General features: G+C 49.9%; 3 protein-coding genes across 6 annotated transcripts; 2 read left to right on the forward strand and 1 right to left on the reverse strand.

The window, feature by feature from the left end:
* The first annotated feature begins 244 nt into the window (after positions 1-244).
* Positions 245-8754, forward strand: SLC35G2 (solute carrier family 35 member G2). Of its 2 annotated transcripts, XM_062606587.1 has the most exons (3): positions 245-429; positions 5178-5251; positions 6964-8754. In XM_062606587.1, exon 3 carries the CDS (start codon positions 6986-6988, stop codon positions 8219-8221), a length of 1236 nt encoding a protein of 411 aa, XP_062462571.1. In that variant the 5' UTR covers positions 245-429; positions 5178-5251; positions 6964-6985; the 3' UTR covers positions 8222-8754. The 2 variants fall into 2 exon arrangements, with proteins under 2 accessions (XP_062462571.1, XP_062462570.1); XM_062606586.1 differs by lacking the exon at positions 245-429 and having other exon boundaries at positions 4357-5251.
* A 1392-nt stretch (positions 8755-10146) lies between these two features.
* On the reverse strand, positions 10147-14112 carry SCLY (selenocysteine lyase). Of its 3 annotated transcripts, none has more exons than XM_062606584.1 (12): positions 13917-14112; positions 13711-13823; positions 13522-13622; positions 13239-13395; positions 12783-12910; positions 12510-12674; positions 12276-12382; positions 11962-11998; positions 11546-11629; positions 11312-11414; positions 11054-11129; positions 10147-10430 (listed from the first exon to the last, which is right to left on the reverse strand). In XM_062606584.1, the coding sequence occupies exons 1-12, from the start codon at positions 13946-13948 to the stop codon at positions 10271-10273; spliced, it is 1263 nt and encodes a 420-aa protein (XP_062462568.1). In that variant the 5' UTR covers positions 13949-14112; the 3' UTR covers positions 10147-10270. The 3 variants fall into 3 exon arrangements, with proteins under 3 accessions (XP_062462568.1, XP_062462567.1, XP_062462569.1); XM_062606583.1 differs by having other exon boundaries at positions 13899-14111; XM_062606585.1 differs by lacking the exon at positions 11054-11129 and having other exon boundaries at positions 10226-10430; positions 13899-14112.
* Positions 14113-14275: 163 nt separating this feature from the next.
* LOC134157547 (uncharacterized) lies at positions 14276-19056 on the forward strand. The gene is made up of 2 exons (XM_062606588.1): positions 14276-14432; positions 15460-19056. Exon 2 carries the CDS (start codon positions 15493-15495, stop codon positions 16333-16335), a length of 843 nt encoding a protein of 280 aa, XP_062462572.1. The 5' UTR covers positions 14276-14432; positions 15460-15492; the 3' UTR covers positions 16336-19056.
* The last annotated feature ends 25 nt before the right edge of the window (positions 19057-19081 follow it).

Below are 19081 nucleotides of genomic sequence, written 5' to 3' on the forward strand. Positions count from 1 at the left end.
CGTGGGTAGAGACGGCCCCGCCCAGCGCCCAGCACGCGGGCGCCGCAAACGTCTTTCGCGCGAAAACGCCGCGCATGCGCCCCGCAGCTTTCTGCTCGCGCGTGGCCGCGGGGCGGAAGGGGGTCGCGAGCGCCGCCGCTGAGGAGGCGGGGCGTCGCCGGGGTGACAGGAAACCGGGGGAAGGAGCGAGGGGACCCGCTGGCGCCTGTCGCGACATAGGGCGGGAGAGGTGGCGGTCGCGGTCGCGGTGCTGTGTGGGGCCGTCAGTGCCCGCTTGGGTGCTGGAGGCGTCTCCTTGGTGCCCCTGCCGTGGGTCGGGGTTGCGGCGATGCGGCCCGTAGGCTGAGGGGAGTCGGGGATCTGCTGGCATGGGAGAGGGGGGCAGCGGCCGCCGAGGCAGAGGCGGCCTGAGGCGGTGTTTCGGCACTGGTAAGTGTTTCGGAGCTGGAGAAGGCGAGGCTCGCAGCCAGGGGTCGCAGGGACGGCGGTGAGGGAAGGGCTTGGCGGGGTAGGAGCAGCAGCAGTAGTCCCTCGTCAGGCTCTCGCAGTCGAGACGCCAGACCGTGCTATGGCCACCGCGGGGGGCTGCTGCTCGCTCTTAGTGAGCCCGCTCCCTGTGCTCTCCGCGGAGATGCGCTGCTTCTCCTCTGTAGCGGTGCAAACGTGGCAGTTGCCATCGCAACTTGTGCCATCCTCTCTGTGCAATTCCCAGTCTCCCGGTTTCACTCGGCTATTCTCAGGAACCCTTCTGCACACACTTAACACACGCACGGGGTTGCTGCCTTTATGCAATTTGTCGGGAGGAGGTCAAAAGCAGTAAGCAAAATACCTGATTTTAATCTATAAACCTGCAGCTGCCTTCTTGTACTCTGTTTCAGGCTGTTGTTCTATGTCTTATATCTAGTTAAGCTATTTTTGTATGCTGTAGGATGCTCTATTTAAGTGTTGATTTGTTCTCTGTTGTTTACCCCATGCCTGGAATTGTAATATAAAAGGGTTTGTTCATATCGGTATTTTTAGAAGAGAAAGTTTGCAGGCTCTTCTAAAATCGATTCATTCAAGTCTTGCTGCTGTAGAGGTCGTAGTTGCAGCAGGCAACAGACGCGACTGAAGAAATTAGGGAAGAGTGTTTTTTCAGATAACTGGATGCATTTGGAGCCTTTACACGGCAAGAGAATAGGTCAGTGAAAGCAAGGGAAATTAAAGGTGTTACATATAATCCCACTGAAATCGCATGTGGCAGCTTTAGCAAATTAGCAGAAATACGGATTTGGTTTTGGTGTAGCAAAATATCAGGAACGTGTTTACGATTTCTGGGGCTTAAGTGCAGGGTTTATATTTGAATTCTGTGAAGGGTGTGCTGGCTCTTCCCTTAGGCAGTGCTATCAGACACGACTCGATTAACTTCGAAGACATGGGATACCAGTTTGCTGGTTTGTGTATAATGTTTGTTCTTGTGCTTAAGTGCTAAAAAATACTTTAATGTAATTGCTTTTTCATTTTCTTGAGTACCTTTTTTCATTAAATTTTAATAAAGATTTGAGTTTATTTGCATAATTCTCAATAAAATTTATATGGTCAAACCATCTGGCTTAAAAGATAAAGGGTCTCTGATTTTCCAGCATGTACCTTACCGAATACTTACAAAGTGCAATAGAAATGTAGGCCGTTTCAGTGAAATCAACATTTAATTGCGTGCTGTGTACCTTACATTGCCTTTTCTTCCCCTCCATTCACATTGTGTTCCACTAATTAGTAGATCCCTTGATATGTGCAGTTGCCTGAACTATCAAGCACTGAAGAATCTCCAAGAAGGTTAAAGTGGCTTAATGGAGAGGGTGCTGAAACAGGAATTTAGGGTATTTTCCTGCACTCGATAGGGAACCAAAAAAAAAGAAGTTAGTGTAATGCATGGAAGTGCTTGGTGAATGTGGCACAAGTTCAGTCTGTTACATGAGCTTGTAAGGATGGAGCTGGTCTTCTGTATGTGTAATATTCAGGGAAATTTGTTAGTCTGTAGTTGTCTTACAGGGATTGCTGACAGCCTTCTGGTAGTCTAAACTGGTCGGGATTTGGGGTACTTTCCACAGAGGAGGCAAAGGACCATCCCTGCAAGGCATGTCTTTGAGAACACAGGAATAGCTGGCTGCTGATTTTCGACTTTATCTGCCAGGGTTACAAACCTTGTAACATTTCATGTCATGAAACATTTCATGTAACATTTCACATGTCATGAAATGTGGTAACATTTAAATCATCTGATTGATTCTGACTAATCTGGCAGAAGATGAGGGTATTTTCCTGTGAGCTCACTGAAAATTAGCAGTTAGAATCATCAGTCAAACCTCAAAGCCTTAACTCCTTCAGGCACTGCAAACAGGAAAGCTTAGCCTCCCACCCCCCCCAGTCAAGTGGTGTGTAACCGCCTATTTCTGCCTTGCTAATAAGCACATTTGTAATGATTGAGGTAGGGAAGAGGGAGAGTACTGTTTTTTTGTGTTTTTTTTTCGTTTGGGGGGGGGGGGGGGGGGGGGTTTCAGTTAAATCATGGTGTGTATTCTGTTCATGATTTGTGACACTTCGTGAATTCATTGTGATTATTTGTTCGCCCATGGGAAGATGGGGCTCCCACTTTGGCAGTCAGTGATTTCCATGAGCTGGTAGTTTGAATGGGTTTCCCAGGTTGTAGTTTTAATTGGGAATGCTTGCTTTATTAACTGAGTATTTGCATAGTACTTAACCTTCAGCCTTGCATTAAACTCGAGTCAAAGAAAAATTATATTTTTGATAGAAAATGAAAAATTTATATTTCCAGACATGAAGAAAAATAAGGACTTCATGTGATCTCCGCGAAAGAAAGGCACTAGCAGAAAGAGAAGTAGCAAATTTTCTGCGTAGGCTCTGATGATTTCTGTTGATTGTAAACTTGTGGCTGGGACAAATAGAATGGATTTGAGATATGCATTAATCTTGGTCTCCATTGAAATTCTCACTGGTTAAGAAAAACAAGGTCACCAAAGAGCACAAATAAATGTACTGTGCAAGAGTTGGTTTAATATTTGTCATTATCTCAGTATTTAATAGAGAAAATTAAATTTTGCTTTAAGCACTCCTGTTACATTTTTTGTTCTTTTCTCATCTCCTGCCTTTCTCATTTCCCCTGCGTTTGCCCTTCAGCCTTCCAGCCCTTCCAACCGTTAGAATTCCTAGTGGTGGAAAGGAATACAGAAAATACTGTGTCTGTATAGGACAGCCATTTTGAGCTGCGTGTTCATGATCTATTGTTTTCCTTCAGAGAGATCTCTGAATACATTACACAGGCCCAGTGCTAAATTTGCAACTGCATTTTGTCTCTCTTTTATACCATTTTCTATATTTGTTGGAAGAAAATGTAATCTAAACTTTGGAAGAAAAAAAAAATCCCATTGTATGCTAATGGTAAAAAATTACTAGTTTTGTTTTCATGAGCCAGTAGTTGCAGTGTGTCCTCAGGTGTTTCTTGGTCAAATGATTGCATTTACACAGGCTAGATCCACTATCAGTTTAATATTAATGCCTGTTGTGCATACTTTGTCTTGTTTTCCTCCCACTTAATTTTATTTCTGATCCAAATATTGTGCCTTAAATCAAGATCTTATTTTTAAGATGTGAGGCCAGCAAGGCAGAATTGTGAATTTATAGCACAATGAAATAGCTGAGTGAGAAAAGCTGTGCTTGTGAAAATCACTGCCTTCCTGGACTCATTCAGTGCATTTTGCATTTGCACATTAAGGGAATCTGAAATTAACAATTTATCGTCACAATGAAGTGCAAGTAGCAGGTGAGACTGAGGTAGATTTTCTGCTAATGTTTGAACTACTTGCTAGTGCAGCAGTTTACCCAGCTCTTACGCTCTTTGTTTACTCTCTTTGGCATTTCAGCTGTTTCTTCTCAAGTTTCTTGCAGTATTTAAACTGCAATGTTTAATGGGCGCTGTGGAGTTTAATGGGCGCTCCTCCACTGTTCAGCAGCACACTGGGTATGCTTTGTTTTTTTAAGCTGAGCTCTGCTGAAAATGCGTTAGCAGCAGAAGCATGAACAGGAGGAGTAGCACAAGGCCTCCTGCAACACAAGGACCTCTCTTGTCCTCAGACCCTCAGTGGGGTATCTCGGAGCTGGGAGCGGGCTTAGTCAGCCAAAGGCAAGAGTAAGGTGGTGCCTTGGGATCCCTTTCTTGCTTGCACAGGTCTAAACTGGCACTGCCTTCTTGCCCACCCCTCTCCCTGTTCAAAGTCCCTACCAGGGATTTGCTCTGCCTGCAAGAAGTAGGAGACAGCTTAGCTTGGGTGTAGCACTGGGTTCAATAAACACTCAGCCCCGCCTATTCTTACGTAAATTATTTTTGCCCGGAGACATGCAGTGCTTGGCTGTCACACAGGGAGAATATCCACATCCACAGGTGGTGGAGAAAATGCAAAGGCTGAACGTGGCCACAATATTTTTAGGAGTATTTCTGTGCCAAGCTCCTGCACCCACTTCTACATTGCCTTTTGAATTGTGGTCTCCCCAACAAACAGCCGTTGTGCTGTTCAGCCCAATTCTCTACTTGGCTGTGGTCTTGCACCTTCAGGATCCACCTTCTCTGCTGCTTCCATAGTCCCTGTGGAAAAGGGCTGCAGAGAGGTCCATACCCATCGCCTACTGATATCACAGGGGCCAAACTGCTGCTGTCTGCAGGGCTGGGGTCAGCTTATGGGGATGGATGGCTGGAGCAGGAGGAAGGTTCTTCCTGGGGGTCCTCTGCTCCGCAGTGCCAGTGGGGCAGGCATGGGATGGTGAATTTGCTTGTTGTTAAACTGTAGGAGCCTTACACTTACAAAACCACCACTTGTTCTTTACATTAGGTCCATCAATAACTCTGAGAGATGGCTGTGGAGTGGTTTTGGCAAGGCAACACTGATTGCTTTTTCTCCATCTAAAGTTCTTTGGGTTTTGTGGTGGGGTGTTTTCCATAATGATGCACCAGGGTTGCCAGTTTCCAAGAAGCATGGCCTCAGAAGCATGCTAGTGCTTCTCAAATTTGCAGCTTTGAAAAACAAGCAGAATGTTTCGTGCCTCCTTTAGGTATTACTTTCTGTGTTGAGATGATTGTAACCTTTTCTATTTGATATCTGAGAGCATCTGTTGTTTCTGTTTAGACACCCGGGCAAAGATGTAGATGACCAAGAGGTGTTTTCCCCTCCTGGCTTGGGATTAAATTTCTCAGTCACAGGTAAGGTCTTTGTGTATTTATTTGCTGGGCAAAGAGAAGGCAGGGAAGGTTGCATTTCTCCTGCTGGCACTTCATTTGGAAGGGCTCTTTGTGCAGATGATGGAGGGTGCTGGGAAAACAAAGTAATCTCAATGACATCCCTGTGCCTGAATTAAACTGACCTGCTGCTGTCACACTAGGCTTTGGGACAGTGATGGCATACTCAGTGGAGAGCTGGAGGGAGTTAAGGCTGCAGGTGGGCTCTCTGTGGGCAAGATGCCTATGCCTGCAACAGCAAAGACCAGGTGGTGTTTGTGCTGGTGAAGTGATGACATTGCTCTCTTGCTTGTTTTGAGAGGCTGTTGCTGTTCTGACACATACAGCAGCATGCGTGTTGCTGCCTGTGCCACAGTGGTGTGCACAAACCACAGGCACTCTTTGTTATAGAATGAAATGGACCTCCAATAAGAGACAGATTTTGTGGCTGTGTTTTCTAAATGTCTGCCACAGCGTCCTGGTTCTGGCTGGGATAGAGTTAATTTTCTTCTAGTAGCTGGTGCAGTGCTGTGTTTTGGCTTTAGTCTGAGAACAAAGCTGATAACACACCAGTGTTTTAGTTGTTGCTAAGTAGCGCTTGCCCTGATCAAGGACTTTTTCAGTCTTATACTCTGCCAGTGAGGAGGGGCACAAGAAGCTGGGAGGGAGCAGACAGGACACCTGACCTGAACTAGCCAAAGGGGTATTCGAATACCACAGCACATCATGCCCAGTATATAAATGGTAGGGGGAGGGTAGTTATCCAGAAGGGACAGATCACTGCTTATGTCGGGCTGGGTATCAGTCAGTGGGTGGTGAGCAATTGTATTGTGAATCACTTGTGTTGGTTTTTTGGGTTGTGTTCCCCCCTCCCCCCCCGGCTTTGGTTTTATATTCTCTCCCTTTGTTATTTCCTGTATCATTAATAGTCGTTTTATTTGTACTTTAGTTACTGGACTGTTCTTGTCTCAACCTGTGAGGTTTACATTCTTTCAATTCTCCTCCACATCCTCCCCAGGGGGGGCAAGGGGAAGTTAGTGAATGGCTGCTTGATGCTGAGTCGCTGGTTGGGTTTAAACCAGGACACACAGGAAGGTCTGGCTGGCAGTTTGGATCAGCACTTCTAAATTTACCCCCTTTAAAAAAATAAATCGGATTTGAAGAACAAATGTGTTGCAAAATCTATCTCTGGAAATGAAAGGATATGAAAAGAGAAAGGAACTTTTAACACTGTCAAAGAAGCACTGCTCAGACTGTGTTGTTTATTTATACAGTAGCTATGCTGACTTGCTCAGGGATACTCCCTATTTCCCTGTGTGCTTTCTGTCAGTTTAGGAACAAGGCGATCATCTCCTGCTGCCAAATTTCTTCCATAATCTTGTAACATTAGCAAGCAATTAACAATAAGTGTATACAGGGTATATACTGTCCAGAAAGCTTTGCAAGGGAACCTCCTCATTAGAATAAGTATATACTAGAATGCATTATATGTAGTTTACATAATGAGAATATATGTGATTTAAAGTAACGACTAAAGCGAAGTGTCATGGTTGACTTTGGAAAAGCAAAACCAAGACTAATCTACTAGTACTGACTTGGCTGATAAAAATAGCTTGTAAACACTAATGACATTTGCATACTAATGAAACCCTTGGTATTCATTACATAAAAATAACAGTGCATCTCCTTTTCTTAAGGCAAGGAAGTTTCCCTAAGGAAATGGATTCGTCTTCCCAAAAATACCCAGTCAAAAAGCGAGTGAAAATTCATCCCAACACAGTAACAGTGAAATATACTTCTCATTATCCCCAGCCAGGAGAAGAGGGATATGAGGATGTTAATGAAGATACTGGAGTATTTATGGAGGATAATCCTAAGAAAAGACTATTGAATGATGGGAAAAAGAGAGAAAGGACTTTTTTCGGTACAATAGACACCAAACTTCAGCCAGCACAACTGGCAAAACCTAATGAGATGGGGCAATCCCAGCATTTTCCTGAAGGAAATATACTGCAGTCAAGGAAAACGTGGGTAGTCCTTTTTGGATCTGCTGTGGCTCACGGATGCGTGGCTCTAATTACAAGATTAATTTCTGATCGTTCCAAAGTGCCATCCCTAGAGTTAATTTTCATCCGCTCAGTCTTACAAGTGCTGTCCGTTACTGTTGTGTGTTACTACCATGAGCCTCCCTTTGGCCCAAAAGGCTACAGACTCCGGCTCTTCTTCTATGGGGTCTGCAATGTTATCTCTATTACCTGTGCTTATACCTCCTTCTCCATAGTTCCCCCCAGCAATGGGACCATTATGTGGAGGGCTACCACTACAGTGTTCAGTGCCATTTTGGCTTTTTTACTCATAGATGAAGGAATGGGATACATAGACCTTATTACTGTATTTGGCAGCGTGTTTGGTGTTTGTCTGGTCATGATACCCAATATTGTTAAGGAGGAAAACTCTTTGCTAAGCACCTGGAAGGAAGCTTTTGGCTATACCATGACTGTTATGGCAGGCTTGACCACTGCCCTCTCCATGATAGTCTATAGGTCAATCAAAGATAACATCAGCATGTGGACAGCACTATTCACCTTTAGTTGGACGGGAACGGTGTGGGGAGCATCCACCATGTTCTTACTTCAAGAGCCAATCGTCCCACTGGATGGAGAAACCTGGAGCTATCTCCTTGCCATCTGCCTGTGCTCCACAGCAGCCTTCCTGGGGGTCTACTATGCCCTGAGCAAGTTCCACCCTGCTTTGGTCAGCACCGTACAGCACCTGGAAATAGTCATTGCCATGGTCCTGCAACTTGTCGTGTTGCGGATCTTCCCAGGTGCTTATGATCTTGTCGGAGGAGCTGTTATTTTGGTTAGTGTCTTCTTCCTTGCGTGTTACAAACTGTCCTGGAAGAATTTAGGAAGGCAAGATTATCAGGAGATTGTGGATTCTTCCATTAAATGAACTGTGGTTTTGTCCTCTGAATCTGGCTATGTGACCATATGGAAGTTAGTTATTTCAACTTTAGTGTTCATGGGTTATGTCTGTCTAGAGCAGCCAGGTTCTCTCTCTACTGTTTAAATTCACAGCTGGTGTAGCAATGTTGGTGTTTCTAGATTTCCATGGCAGGTGAATTTGTTCTAGCACATACCACCACTGGCATTCTGTCATGTGAGGGAAGACTATTTGTCCCCAGCAAGTAGGGTGCATGAGCAGGGACTGCTGGCCAAGCCTTGGGCAGGTTTCCTCCTCACCTTCCCTGGATAAGGCAACAGAGACAGAGGGATTCACTAGTGACTCTCATTCCTGTGCAATGTGGTAGTAGGCAAATGAATAGTAAAGCCATTAAAATGGCCAACCAGAGTACTCGTCTCCTCTGTAACACTACTTCTGCTTTGGCTGTAATGCTCAAAGTGATGCTGATACTTCTGTGGTTAAAACTGCATTTCCTGTGTATAAAGAATCAGTCAGTAAAGCTTTTTGTGCTTTGTGGTTAAGTTTCCATCTGAATCAATGCAGGAAGCCCAGATCTCCTGTAGGGTTAAAAAGCCCAAAAAATGGGATCTCCAGTTGTGCCACGGCTGTGAAAGAAAGGTCCCCAAGAGCTCTAAGGTCTACGGTATATCAAAGATCCATGCCTGAAGCAGAGCAATATTCTTTCTATGGAATCACTTTTTCTAAAAGAGGTTTTGACAATTATGCAAGGAAAAAAAGTAAAAAGAGAAGGCATTTGAGATTGAGGTGTGAACAGCAGTGGTAACAGGGGCAGTTAGAAATTAGATTTAGAAAAAGCCCCAAGGTTTTATGGTCCCAAATAGTATTCCTGGCTGTGCTAATGTATGGCTAGTGAAGACCAGTGTTTAAAAACCCATGTCCTTGGGCTCCAGGACCAGCACGCGCCTGCCTGTTGAAGCAAACTGTGCCTCTATTCTGGGACGTGTGCATTTTCTGAGGGCAAAGGTACTGCTCTGATGACCCCAACCAGTCCAGCTTCCCCCATGGAAAATACATTTTACTTGTAAAAAGCCACAGCAACAGCAAACACTTTTATTCCTATGAATATCCAGGGAGACCAGATTCCCCAGCATCAGCCCATCAGCAACGTTCCTAATCTGTGCAATGTGGAGGACACTTATGTCCTCTGTCAGTGATGAGAGCAATCTCCTGGGTCACACACTTCCTCAGAGATGGTGCTGGCACAGTTACAGCTGCCACAACATGTCTCCTTCGGGATCACATGGAGCTGGTGACAGGAGTTCTGCCTACTGTAGGAAGGACAGGAGGGAGAGGAACAGGTGATGCAATGCAGTGCTGGGAAAGCCACACCAAACACTTTCCCAGCCAAAAACCCCCTTGGTAGCTGAGGGCCCTGGCAGTTCCCAGCCTGGAATCTTGCTGTTCTATAAACTCATTTCCTTCTGAGGCAGATGGCCTTTACTCCTCTGAGCGGTAAGACAGCAGGAAAGCTTCCTTTGTGGAAAGCAACCAGGGCAAAAGGCTCCATCTCCTACAGCTTCCACACTTATAATGCCTAGGATGCAGCTGAGCTTTGGGACTCCATCATGCCAACATGCACACATGCATGCAGGCAGCTGGGTATGTCCTGGCAGGTGAGAAGCATTTGACAGTGAAACTCCCCAGATGCCTGCACCATGCAGTGTGACAGTCCTGACCAAGCTCTTGCTGAGCTGCCCCAGCACAGCTCCCTGCTGCTTCCACTCTCTGCTCAAGCTGCACATGCTGCAGAGCCGTGCCAGCCCTGCTGTGACCCCTGTGAGTGCAAGCTAAGCAGCCCTAGAGCACATGGCTGGCAAAACGGGTAATCCCACTTCCTCCTCCTGCCCCCTCCCCTGTGTCTGATCCACAGTCACAAGCTGCAGGCTTACAGACCAGGTACAAAACTAATCCTGCCAAACCCTGAGCCCAAATTGATACAGGGAGCCAGGAGTCAATCAGACGCAACCGCATCCCAAGAACCTGCCTGATGGCCAGGGAGCAAGCAATTCCCAAGCTCTATGGGGCTTGGTCCAGGTCCAGCTGCGCCACAGCCTGTATGAGGTCCTGCACAACCAGGTCCACGTCGGCCCGGGTGGTGTCCCGCCCCACGCTCAGCCGCAAGGCGTTCTGTGCCACATTATAGGGGATCCCACAGCTGAGCAGAATCGAGGAGGGCCTGAAACACAGGCATGGGGGAAATCAGGTTTAACTTGAAGGCAAAGGAAGCACATGTCATCACCAGAAAGCTCCATCAAGCCCTAAGAAGGGGCACATCTGTAGGCAAATCTGTCTCCTGCACAGCGCCCTGCTCCGTTTCCAAAAGCATCTGCTCCTACTGAGCTTGTTACCCTGTGGGGGATTTAGCTTTTCCCCTTCAAGGAAGGGCCTCTCACATGCCTGCATGGGTTAGGAGTTCTGCCATTTCTAGAGGGAATTACTCTAGACCAGGCCAGTTGCCTGCTGGAGGCCAGTTTGGGCTTGAGCAGGTGAGCCACGCACACAGAGATATAAGGCAGGCCCTTTTCTGGCAGTACCAGCTGCTTAAGAGTATTTCCAAGCTCAGCTGCACCACCAAAGCCAGGAGGGGCAAAGTCCTTCCAAGCAGCAGTCAAGTGTTCCGTCTGTGCCTCCTGAAATTACCTCCTTCAGCACCCTTCAGCCACTCTAGAAAGCTCTGCACCCTCTTTGTTCCAGGTGACCATGCCCACAGAAAACGAAAGTGCCTTTCCCTGTCCTTTTTCCCTCCCTCCCACACTCCTCTAGGAAGACACCCTCAGCCTGGCCAAGCCAGCTGCTTACCTATCCCCTTTCTCAGAGTGGCAGGCAGCCCCAACACTGGCGAGAAGCATCTTACAGCAGGACAGCACCCTTCGCCCTGCAGCACACACAAGCACAAGTCTCCCATCACCCAGACTCTCTCCGAGGGCCACTGCCTGCTTCATCTCTCTGCCAAAGCCCTGGCTGAGCACTCCCTGATGTCTAGCCACAGGGTGCTGTGCAGGGCAGGTACTTGGCTCCATGGGCACCATAATGAGGCAGTCATGGGGTAAGAGCTACCTTGAAGGCCTGGGCCCAGGATGGAGAAGTTAGAGGTGTTGCAAAGTCGCTTGGAGCCTGTAAAGTGGCTGTTGAGGTGGATCCTCTGCTTCCCAAAGGAGGTCTGGAGAAATCAGAGGGTTGTGAACCACTCTAGGTTTGTGAGCAGCTTTGTCCTGATGTGGGTCCAGTCCCCACACTCAGCAGGCTGAGACCCCAGGAGGGGAGAGACAAACAGGAACAAGGTCTGCCTACCTCCAGCTTGGCCTCCAGGTAATCTCGAACATCCCGCATATGAGCCTCATAGGTCTCCCAGTTCTTGCTCACCAACTCTGCAGCCTAAGGAGAGAAAACCCAGACAGGTTCAATCAGCACCCCCCCAACACCTCTATATGTGCACAGCCCCCTGGCACGTGAGTCCAGCCTGGGAACTGCCAGATTCCCTGCATCCCTCAATAGCTTCTTGGTGCCTTGCACCATGTGAGCTCCGTGACTGCCCACTGCCAGGGCTGCAAAACCTCTATCAAGTGCTCTGAAGCACCTTGTTTGGCACCAGAAAGCTCCAGGTTTGTCACTGTTAGTGACCAGGGAGCGCAGGTGGCTGTCACCATGCTGGAAGTGCCAGAGAGCACCCCCAGAGAACTGCTCACCCATGAACATCACTGACTCACCTTGCCAAGGCCTGCAATCATCGGGGTGTTCTCAGTGCTGGAAGCGAAGAGGGAGCAGGGAGTTATTTCTCCGGACAGAAACCCAACCTCAGGGCACAGGTGTTTCTCTCATTGCTGATAGGGGGTCCTGGACCCTTCTCTGTGGTGGTTAGGAGGGCCCCCACAATAGGATCCCACAGTTCCCATGCACAGACTGTGCTGGGCTGCCCATCCAAGGGCTTGCAAGTGACAGAGCTGCCGGCTCAGCTCGGACTAAGTAGCTATGCATGGTTTGGCATGGCCTAGCTCCCCAGGCCATCACCCAGCCACCTTACCCTGGCCGGAAACTCCTCTCCTGTCCCCCTCCGAAGAGCATGGGGTGTAGCGGGGTGGTGGTGCCAGGGCCACGCACGTACAGCGCGCCAATCCGTGGGCCATAGAACTGTGAGGAGAAAGAGCCACGGTCACAGTGGGGTATTAAGCTGGGGGGGCTGCCAAAGTCTCCTTGGCACCCAACAGAGATGTCTTAGAGAGCAAAGAGTGGCTGGGGCACGTGAACAGTGCCACACCTTGTGTCCCACGATGGTGAGGTAGTCCACCCCCAGCTCCTGCACATCCACATGACCCTTGCCAATCATCTGCGCTGCATCTGTGTGCACCAGGATCCTGGGCAGCCCCTTCGCCACTCTCAGCTGATTGAGGGCATGGACACGCTGGCTCAGCTCCATGACAGGCTGGTAGGAGGGAAAAGGGGCTGCATCCCAAGGACTGTCTGCTCCCCCTTACTGAGCACCTTCTTGTGAGGATTTCCCTAGCATCCTACTTGCTGCCCACAGACTCACCATGATGACCCCAGTCTCATTATTAGCCAACATGATGGAAACCAGGCAGGTGGTCGGCCGGATGGCAGCAAGGACATCATCCACCTCAGCCCGCCCACTTCTTTGGGACACAGGCACAAAAGTGGCTTCTGCAAGCCAAGAAATAAGCTCTGAGGTTTGCTGGGAAGCCCGACAATGGTCAGGGCTGCCTGCAACCCACTAAGTGGTGGGGCAGGAGAACTGTGCAGGCAGCTGGTGCACAGGCAGAAAGCATGGTGGTTCTCAGGATGCCAACAGGGTAGTGCACCCAGCTTAAGGAAAGGGGGACACCATGGGGAAACTCGGTGCCCTTTGGGAGGAGAAAGAGGAACATCATGGAGCAAGCGTGTCCCTGTTCTCCACCAGCAGAGAAAAGCCCCGTTGCGGGGGGCCAGATCTGCAGCCAGGTGCCCCCCAGCCTGCCCCTCTGCCGCTCACCTGCCAAGCCCTCCTTCACCAGCTGCTCCAGTGGCAGTCGGACCGAGTCATGCTCCACGCTCGATGTGACAATGTGTGGTGTCCCCCAGCTGTCCCCGGGCATGGCCTGGCTGTTGTGGAAGTGCCTGCAGGCAGTCTGGATCACCATGTTGTTTGCCTGAAGGCAGGAAGGCAGAGAGGAAAACGAAATCCTACAGGGAACACTGCGCCCTTCGAACCCACCCTCCTCATGACCACTTGGCGAGGAAGTGGCAGGCAGGGGAAGCATGGGGGTTGCTCCCACCTCCGTGCCCCCCGAGGTGAAGACGATGTCCTCTGGCCGGCCTCCCACCATCCTCGCCACGCTCTCCCGGGCACTGCCAATGTGCTCCTTTGCCTTCCTCCCTGCAGGACGAGACGTGGCAGCTCTGCCACGAGCTCCCCTGGCCACGGGGCAGCAGATAACCAACACGGCAGCTCCCCGGGTCCCTACCTGCGGGGTAGGAGCTGCTGGGGTTGCCCCAGGCCTGGCTCATGGCATCCCGCACGGCTTGGACCACCTCGGGGGCCGGGGGGGTGGTGGCGTTGTAGTCCAGGTACACCCTCCTGCAGAGTGGACAGGCAAGAGGTGAGCGGGTGCCAGGGGGCGGGCAGGAGGGTCTGCACGGGGCAGGCTCTCACCCCTCCGACTCCTCGCACCGAGCCTCCGCCGGGTCCATCCCGGCGCCCATCGCCCCCCCCACGGTACACACAGAGGAGGGCGCAGCTGCTCTGCCCGCCCACCGCCGCGGCAGCACCAATCAGCTCCCTCCTTCACGCTCCATGGCCACAGAGCTCACGAATCACCTTCCCTCTTTCCTCCCTTCCCTGCAGCCATGACGCCCGCCCGCCAATCCACTACCAGCTGCTTGCGAGTTGGGCCAATCAGCTGCCGTTGTTCTCGCGGCACGCACTGCGCCCGCCCATTGGCAGGGGGACTCCGGGCGCGCGGAGCTCCTATTGGCCTCCGGCAAGCTCTTTCTCACCCGCCAGGCCAATCGCGGGCGCGCTTCTGGCGCGCACCCTCGCTCTGCGGGAGGCGGGGGCGGATGTTCCGGGCGCGGGCGGGCGGGAGGCTTCGAGGCGCTGCCCCTCTTCAAGATGGCGGCGGCTCCCTCGGCCCGTTCCCCCTGCTCCTTCCTGCGCAGGCTCCGCAGACCCCCCTCCAAGATGGCGGTGAGCCCCGGGGAGGGGAGGGGCTGGGCCGGGCCGGGGGCAGGGCGCGCCAGGCTCCGCCGACCCCCGCCCGGGGCCCGTGGTCCGTAGGAGGCCTCAGGCGGGTCGGGCGTGGGGCGCCCTGGGTTCTCCCGGCACAGCGCCGTGACTCAGCTCTGCGGGGGGGCAGCGGGGGTGGGGAGCAGCCACGACCCTGCTCCCCTGTGGTGGTCCCGGGCGCGCTCCTGCTTTCCTGAGCTGCCGGCTGAAGGGGGCCAAGGCGGCGGGCGGGCTTGCGACGGTCCCGGTGTCCTCAGCGGGCCTGGGCCTCGTGCCTCCCCGGGCCCCTTCGGCCATGGCGGTGGCGGCGGCAGCGGGCGGAGGGGGCCGAGGTGCGGCCGAAGAGCCGCGGGCTGTGGTACCGCTCGCCCCGGCTCCCCTCGCTGCTTGCGCGGCCGGGAAAAGTGCCAGTCATGCTGCGGGGCAGGCCGGGCCTAGGCAGGGCCGCGGCGGGCGTCGATGAGTAATCCTCAGCCGCGGCCTCTGTGCTGCGGGCGGTGTCTCAGTCGGGGGCAGGGAGGGCACCGGCAAGGCGAGCCGGCGTTTAGCGGCCGCTCCCAGCGAGGGGACGCGGGAAAGCGAGCTCGCCTGTTGACTGCTTTAGGCAGCCTCGTACCCGCGCAGGGGAAGCCGCGGAGAGGTGCGGCCGGTGTCCAGACTTGCCTGTCCTTGCACGTCGGAGCTGAAGTCCGGTGCCCTAAGCCGTTTTGATTAACTGTAATTGACAATACGAAGTCTAAAGCCCCATTAAAAACTAATTAACATAAACAGGCACACTGTATTAGACTTTAAGAACGCATGGAGGAGAGTCTCAACGTGCAGATGTTTAGATGGGCTGGGCTAGCAGCAGCCATCCAACAGCAACTGAGTATACCATAAACTCCCAGATCTTATTGGTCTGAGTGGTTTCTCATCTGTTTATTTATATTAATGGCAAGAAAAAAATAAAAAAGCATTTGACATACTTTCCCCCCCCCCCTTCTTCCAGGTTGTGTCATAACTACAATATAAACGAGCAGTGATGGAATCACTGGATACCGAGGTGAGAGCACGGAAGACTCTGGGGACTGTTGAATATGTAGAGTCTTCAGGTTTCACCCAGGGAATACTGCCAACCAAGAAGGATGTGGTTCAGAACATGCTGTATTTATTGCAGCCCAAAAGAGCTGGCCAGGCCCAGCGATCCAAAGAGGATGCAGCCCAGTTGCTTGCAGAGCACCTGCAGGAGCACTGGTTGGTTTGCAACTTGCACACCATCGCGACGCAAAACATAAAGAAACTTATCCTCAAAATGTACGAGGAGTTTACCCGATTGTATCAGACCAGGAAGCAGAGACAGAACCAGGCTTTTACTGAGAAAGCAGACAGATTCAATGAGAGTTCGGAGAAGCTCTTTGACGTGTTTTGCACAGACACGCAGACAAGAAATAAACTGGAGGAGTGCAGTGGGATAAAAATGACTAGCATCGAGTGGAAATTCCTTGAAGATCAAAGAAGCGAGAGAAAAATGTACTATGAAGATTTCACAGACAAGCAAGAATTGAAGATGATGGACAGAAGACGAAAGATACAGTGTCTGGAGCACTTCAGAAAACTTGCCAGGGAGGAGAAGGAAGGGAACAAAGCGAAGGAAACGAAATACAAAAGTGAGCAATCAGATGAAGGCACAAGTGTCGATGAATCCTACCTGGCTGAGGAGAATGGCGGGGCCCCAGCTTTTTCATTGCGGGGCAGAAGGAAGCGCCTGTGCACCACGACTCCTGAAAGCACTGCCATGCCACTGGAGTGCCAGCATATAAGAATGAGCATCAGGAGGGTTAGGCCTGGTTTCTACGAGACTGTGGAGAAGGTCAAAAACTGCTAGTGGATGCCGGAGTCGGCAGGCAGAGCTGCTGGAGTATGAAGTGGCAGTGCACACGTTAGGCAAGTTTGAAATCCCACCATCAATTGGAAGTGATTGTTGTAGATCCCCAAGCCAGAGCTCAGGAACATCCTGCTTCCAGGAAAAAGCGCTGGGATAACAGCAACAAGGACTAAATCACGTGAATTTGGAAGGATAAATAGCCAGCAGCTTATGATGCAAAGGCTCAAACGTAGCAGATGATCTAAGGTTACGTAGCATATAAGCCTCTTCTTCCAAGGTCCTGTCTACACCAGTGGGTTTTTGAAAGTCTCTCGCCATTTCTGGGCCAGTGGTGACCTAACAGTATGAAACAGGACTCGGATTTACTGCAGGGAAATAACTTGGACTTGTTGCTGACAGGAAGTGCTGTGCTGAAAAGCCCTAACGCGTTCTGGTTTCAGTGGAAGTGAAAGGTGCTTGGCCCCTTTCAGCAGAATTTGGTGTTGCTGCGAGGAAAGAAGGTGATTTTTAAGCTTGTATCACCCAGTCCCGGAGAGGAACCCTGCAGTTTTGCAAAGGGATTGCTCTCTTGCTTGAGGAGGGGAGAAGAGAGATCAGGAGACACTTGAGTGCTTTGGCTGTAAAAGCATTGGTGATTCTGAATGTTTTATTCTAGATTCTATTTTACTGACGTTTCCTTGATCAGGATAAACCTTCCCATAATTGGATGAGTTATAACATGAAGTCCCTAATCTAGGATCTAAGGTGTGAATCCTAAATGAAGTGGTAATGCTTTATCTTGGGCGGGGGGGGGGAGTGGGGGGCTAAATATAGGGAGATGGATGCAAATTGCTTTATTTAGTTTGAAGATGAATAGAATTTTATAAATTGTTATCCTGCCTCATAGGGTATAGGAAAGAAAAAGCCTTTCCCAGGTGTGGATAGCTGTGGTATTTACAGCAAAAGGCACCTGAGCCTGGGCTTGCTTTTCCACCCCTGAGATCTGTGCAGGCCAGCAGGGGGGAAATAGTAGTTTTCCACCCAGAGTTGGTTTGAACAAAGTATAACCCTCTTGTCCACCTACACTCTGAGCAGTGATGTGTCTGTGACCTCAGATGCCCCCAGTACGAGGGTATCTGCTGTTTTTAGTTAGAGTTGCTAACTGCTGGTTTTTAAAGATGAGAGACTTGAACTTTCAGTGAAACGCAGTGCTGGAGATCTCTCTGGTGAGATTCCCAAGCCTCACCAGAGTACACTGAGATCTAAAAACCCCAAGTCTCTATTTGCCCACAGAAGTTCTCTGGTAAGAAGAGTGCAAACTTGCCTGGTTTTCAAATTTACCTTTCAGTGTGAATGTTGGTTTCCCCACTCCAGTATCTCAGCTTTTCCCCATTTCTTTTCCTCTCCGTCCCGCACATCATTTTACTGACATTAACCCGTGCTGTTTCATTCTTTGGCTTTTACTCCCTTTAACAATAAATGCATGTACGAATAATTTTGACAGTTCCTTTACTTTTGATTAATCAGTTCTTGGACTGCTTTGAAGTCCTATGCCAAAGGAGGAATGAAACACAAATCAGCTGCTGGTCCAGTTGGGACACAGCGGAGCGAGCAAGCACAAGAGGTGGCGGCAGCCCTGGCCTCGCTGCTCAGGCCAGCTCTGGTGTACCTCTGATCCATCCCTCCGCCCAAGGACGGATCCGTCCGGCTCTGAGCCATGCATCAGCTTCCCAGTGACCTTGCTCATTAGTCATTGCCGGGATCCTTATTCTGTATCTCTGAGAAGTTCTTCACGGTAAGTTGCTCCAAAATACATAGTGAACTCAGTGTATTCTGCATCATCCGTAGTGTGTCGTTACAGGTTTAATAGCACGCACCCACATTCTGCAGCACCCTTCAGCCTCTGCTGTTTGAGCGTTTGCAGCCCTCCCTCTCCTCTCTCTGACGTGCTTCACTGACTTCCCCATGCAGCTTATGTCACGTTTGAACTATTTGCCTTCCAGCCCTGAGGTGCTGGACTTGAGCCTCTCACTGGGCTTTTACACCAGCAGCTCTGTTTCAGCAGGGAATATAGCCAAGCTCGGACCTCGCCGAAGTAGATGTTTTTTAAGATAACTGCTGTAACCCCCCCTTTGTATTACAAATATAGCTGACAGTATACATGCTTGTGTGTAAAGCAAATCCACCAGGGTTGACTCGAATATGGAACACAGCTGTGTAGTGTTTTATGATTTTTCAGGGATTCAGGGAATTTAAGGTTGTCGAATCTGACTTCCTGTTTGCCACAGGGAATTACATTTCATCCAGAAGCCCCAAGCTCAGCCTGCTAGTTTCAGTTGAACTGACGTGTGTTACAGAAAGTTGAGCTGAAAACGTCAAAAGTCTGCAGTCTTCCTCAGTTATTAGTGATGTGTCACCTTTGCTGTTTTGAAGAAGTCCAACCATCCTCTAGGCTGTGATTCTTTCCATGAGATCCTGTACAGGCTGAGCAGTGTTCATTGCATTTAAATTGTTTTTATTTTAAACTGGGTTTGACTGTGGATAGAGCCAAAGCCTGGCTCTGTTTCTGCTGCAACAGGGGAGGGAAATTTCTAAATGATATATTCTGATTACTTCTTCTTTGGGACCATGGTGCCTTTTTAATCAGGACAGTAAATCTTGTCCCAGGATTCTGTACTTTTGTACGTTGACAGTTGTTGACTTTCCTTTTTTGGTGTGTCCCAAATAAATTAATATAACATACCTCTGGGCTTTTGTTTCTTCTTTC

The sequence above is a fragment of the Pezoporus occidentalis genome, unplaced genomic scaffold (genome assembly GCF_034315485.1).
Source record: "Pezoporus occidentalis ecotype Australia unplaced genomic scaffold, CSIRO_AGI_Poc_V1 ctg97, whole genome shotgun sequence".
In the NCBI taxonomy this organism is placed as follows: domain Eukaryota; kingdom Metazoa; phylum Chordata; class Aves; order Psittaciformes; family Psittacidae; genus Pezoporus; species Pezoporus occidentalis.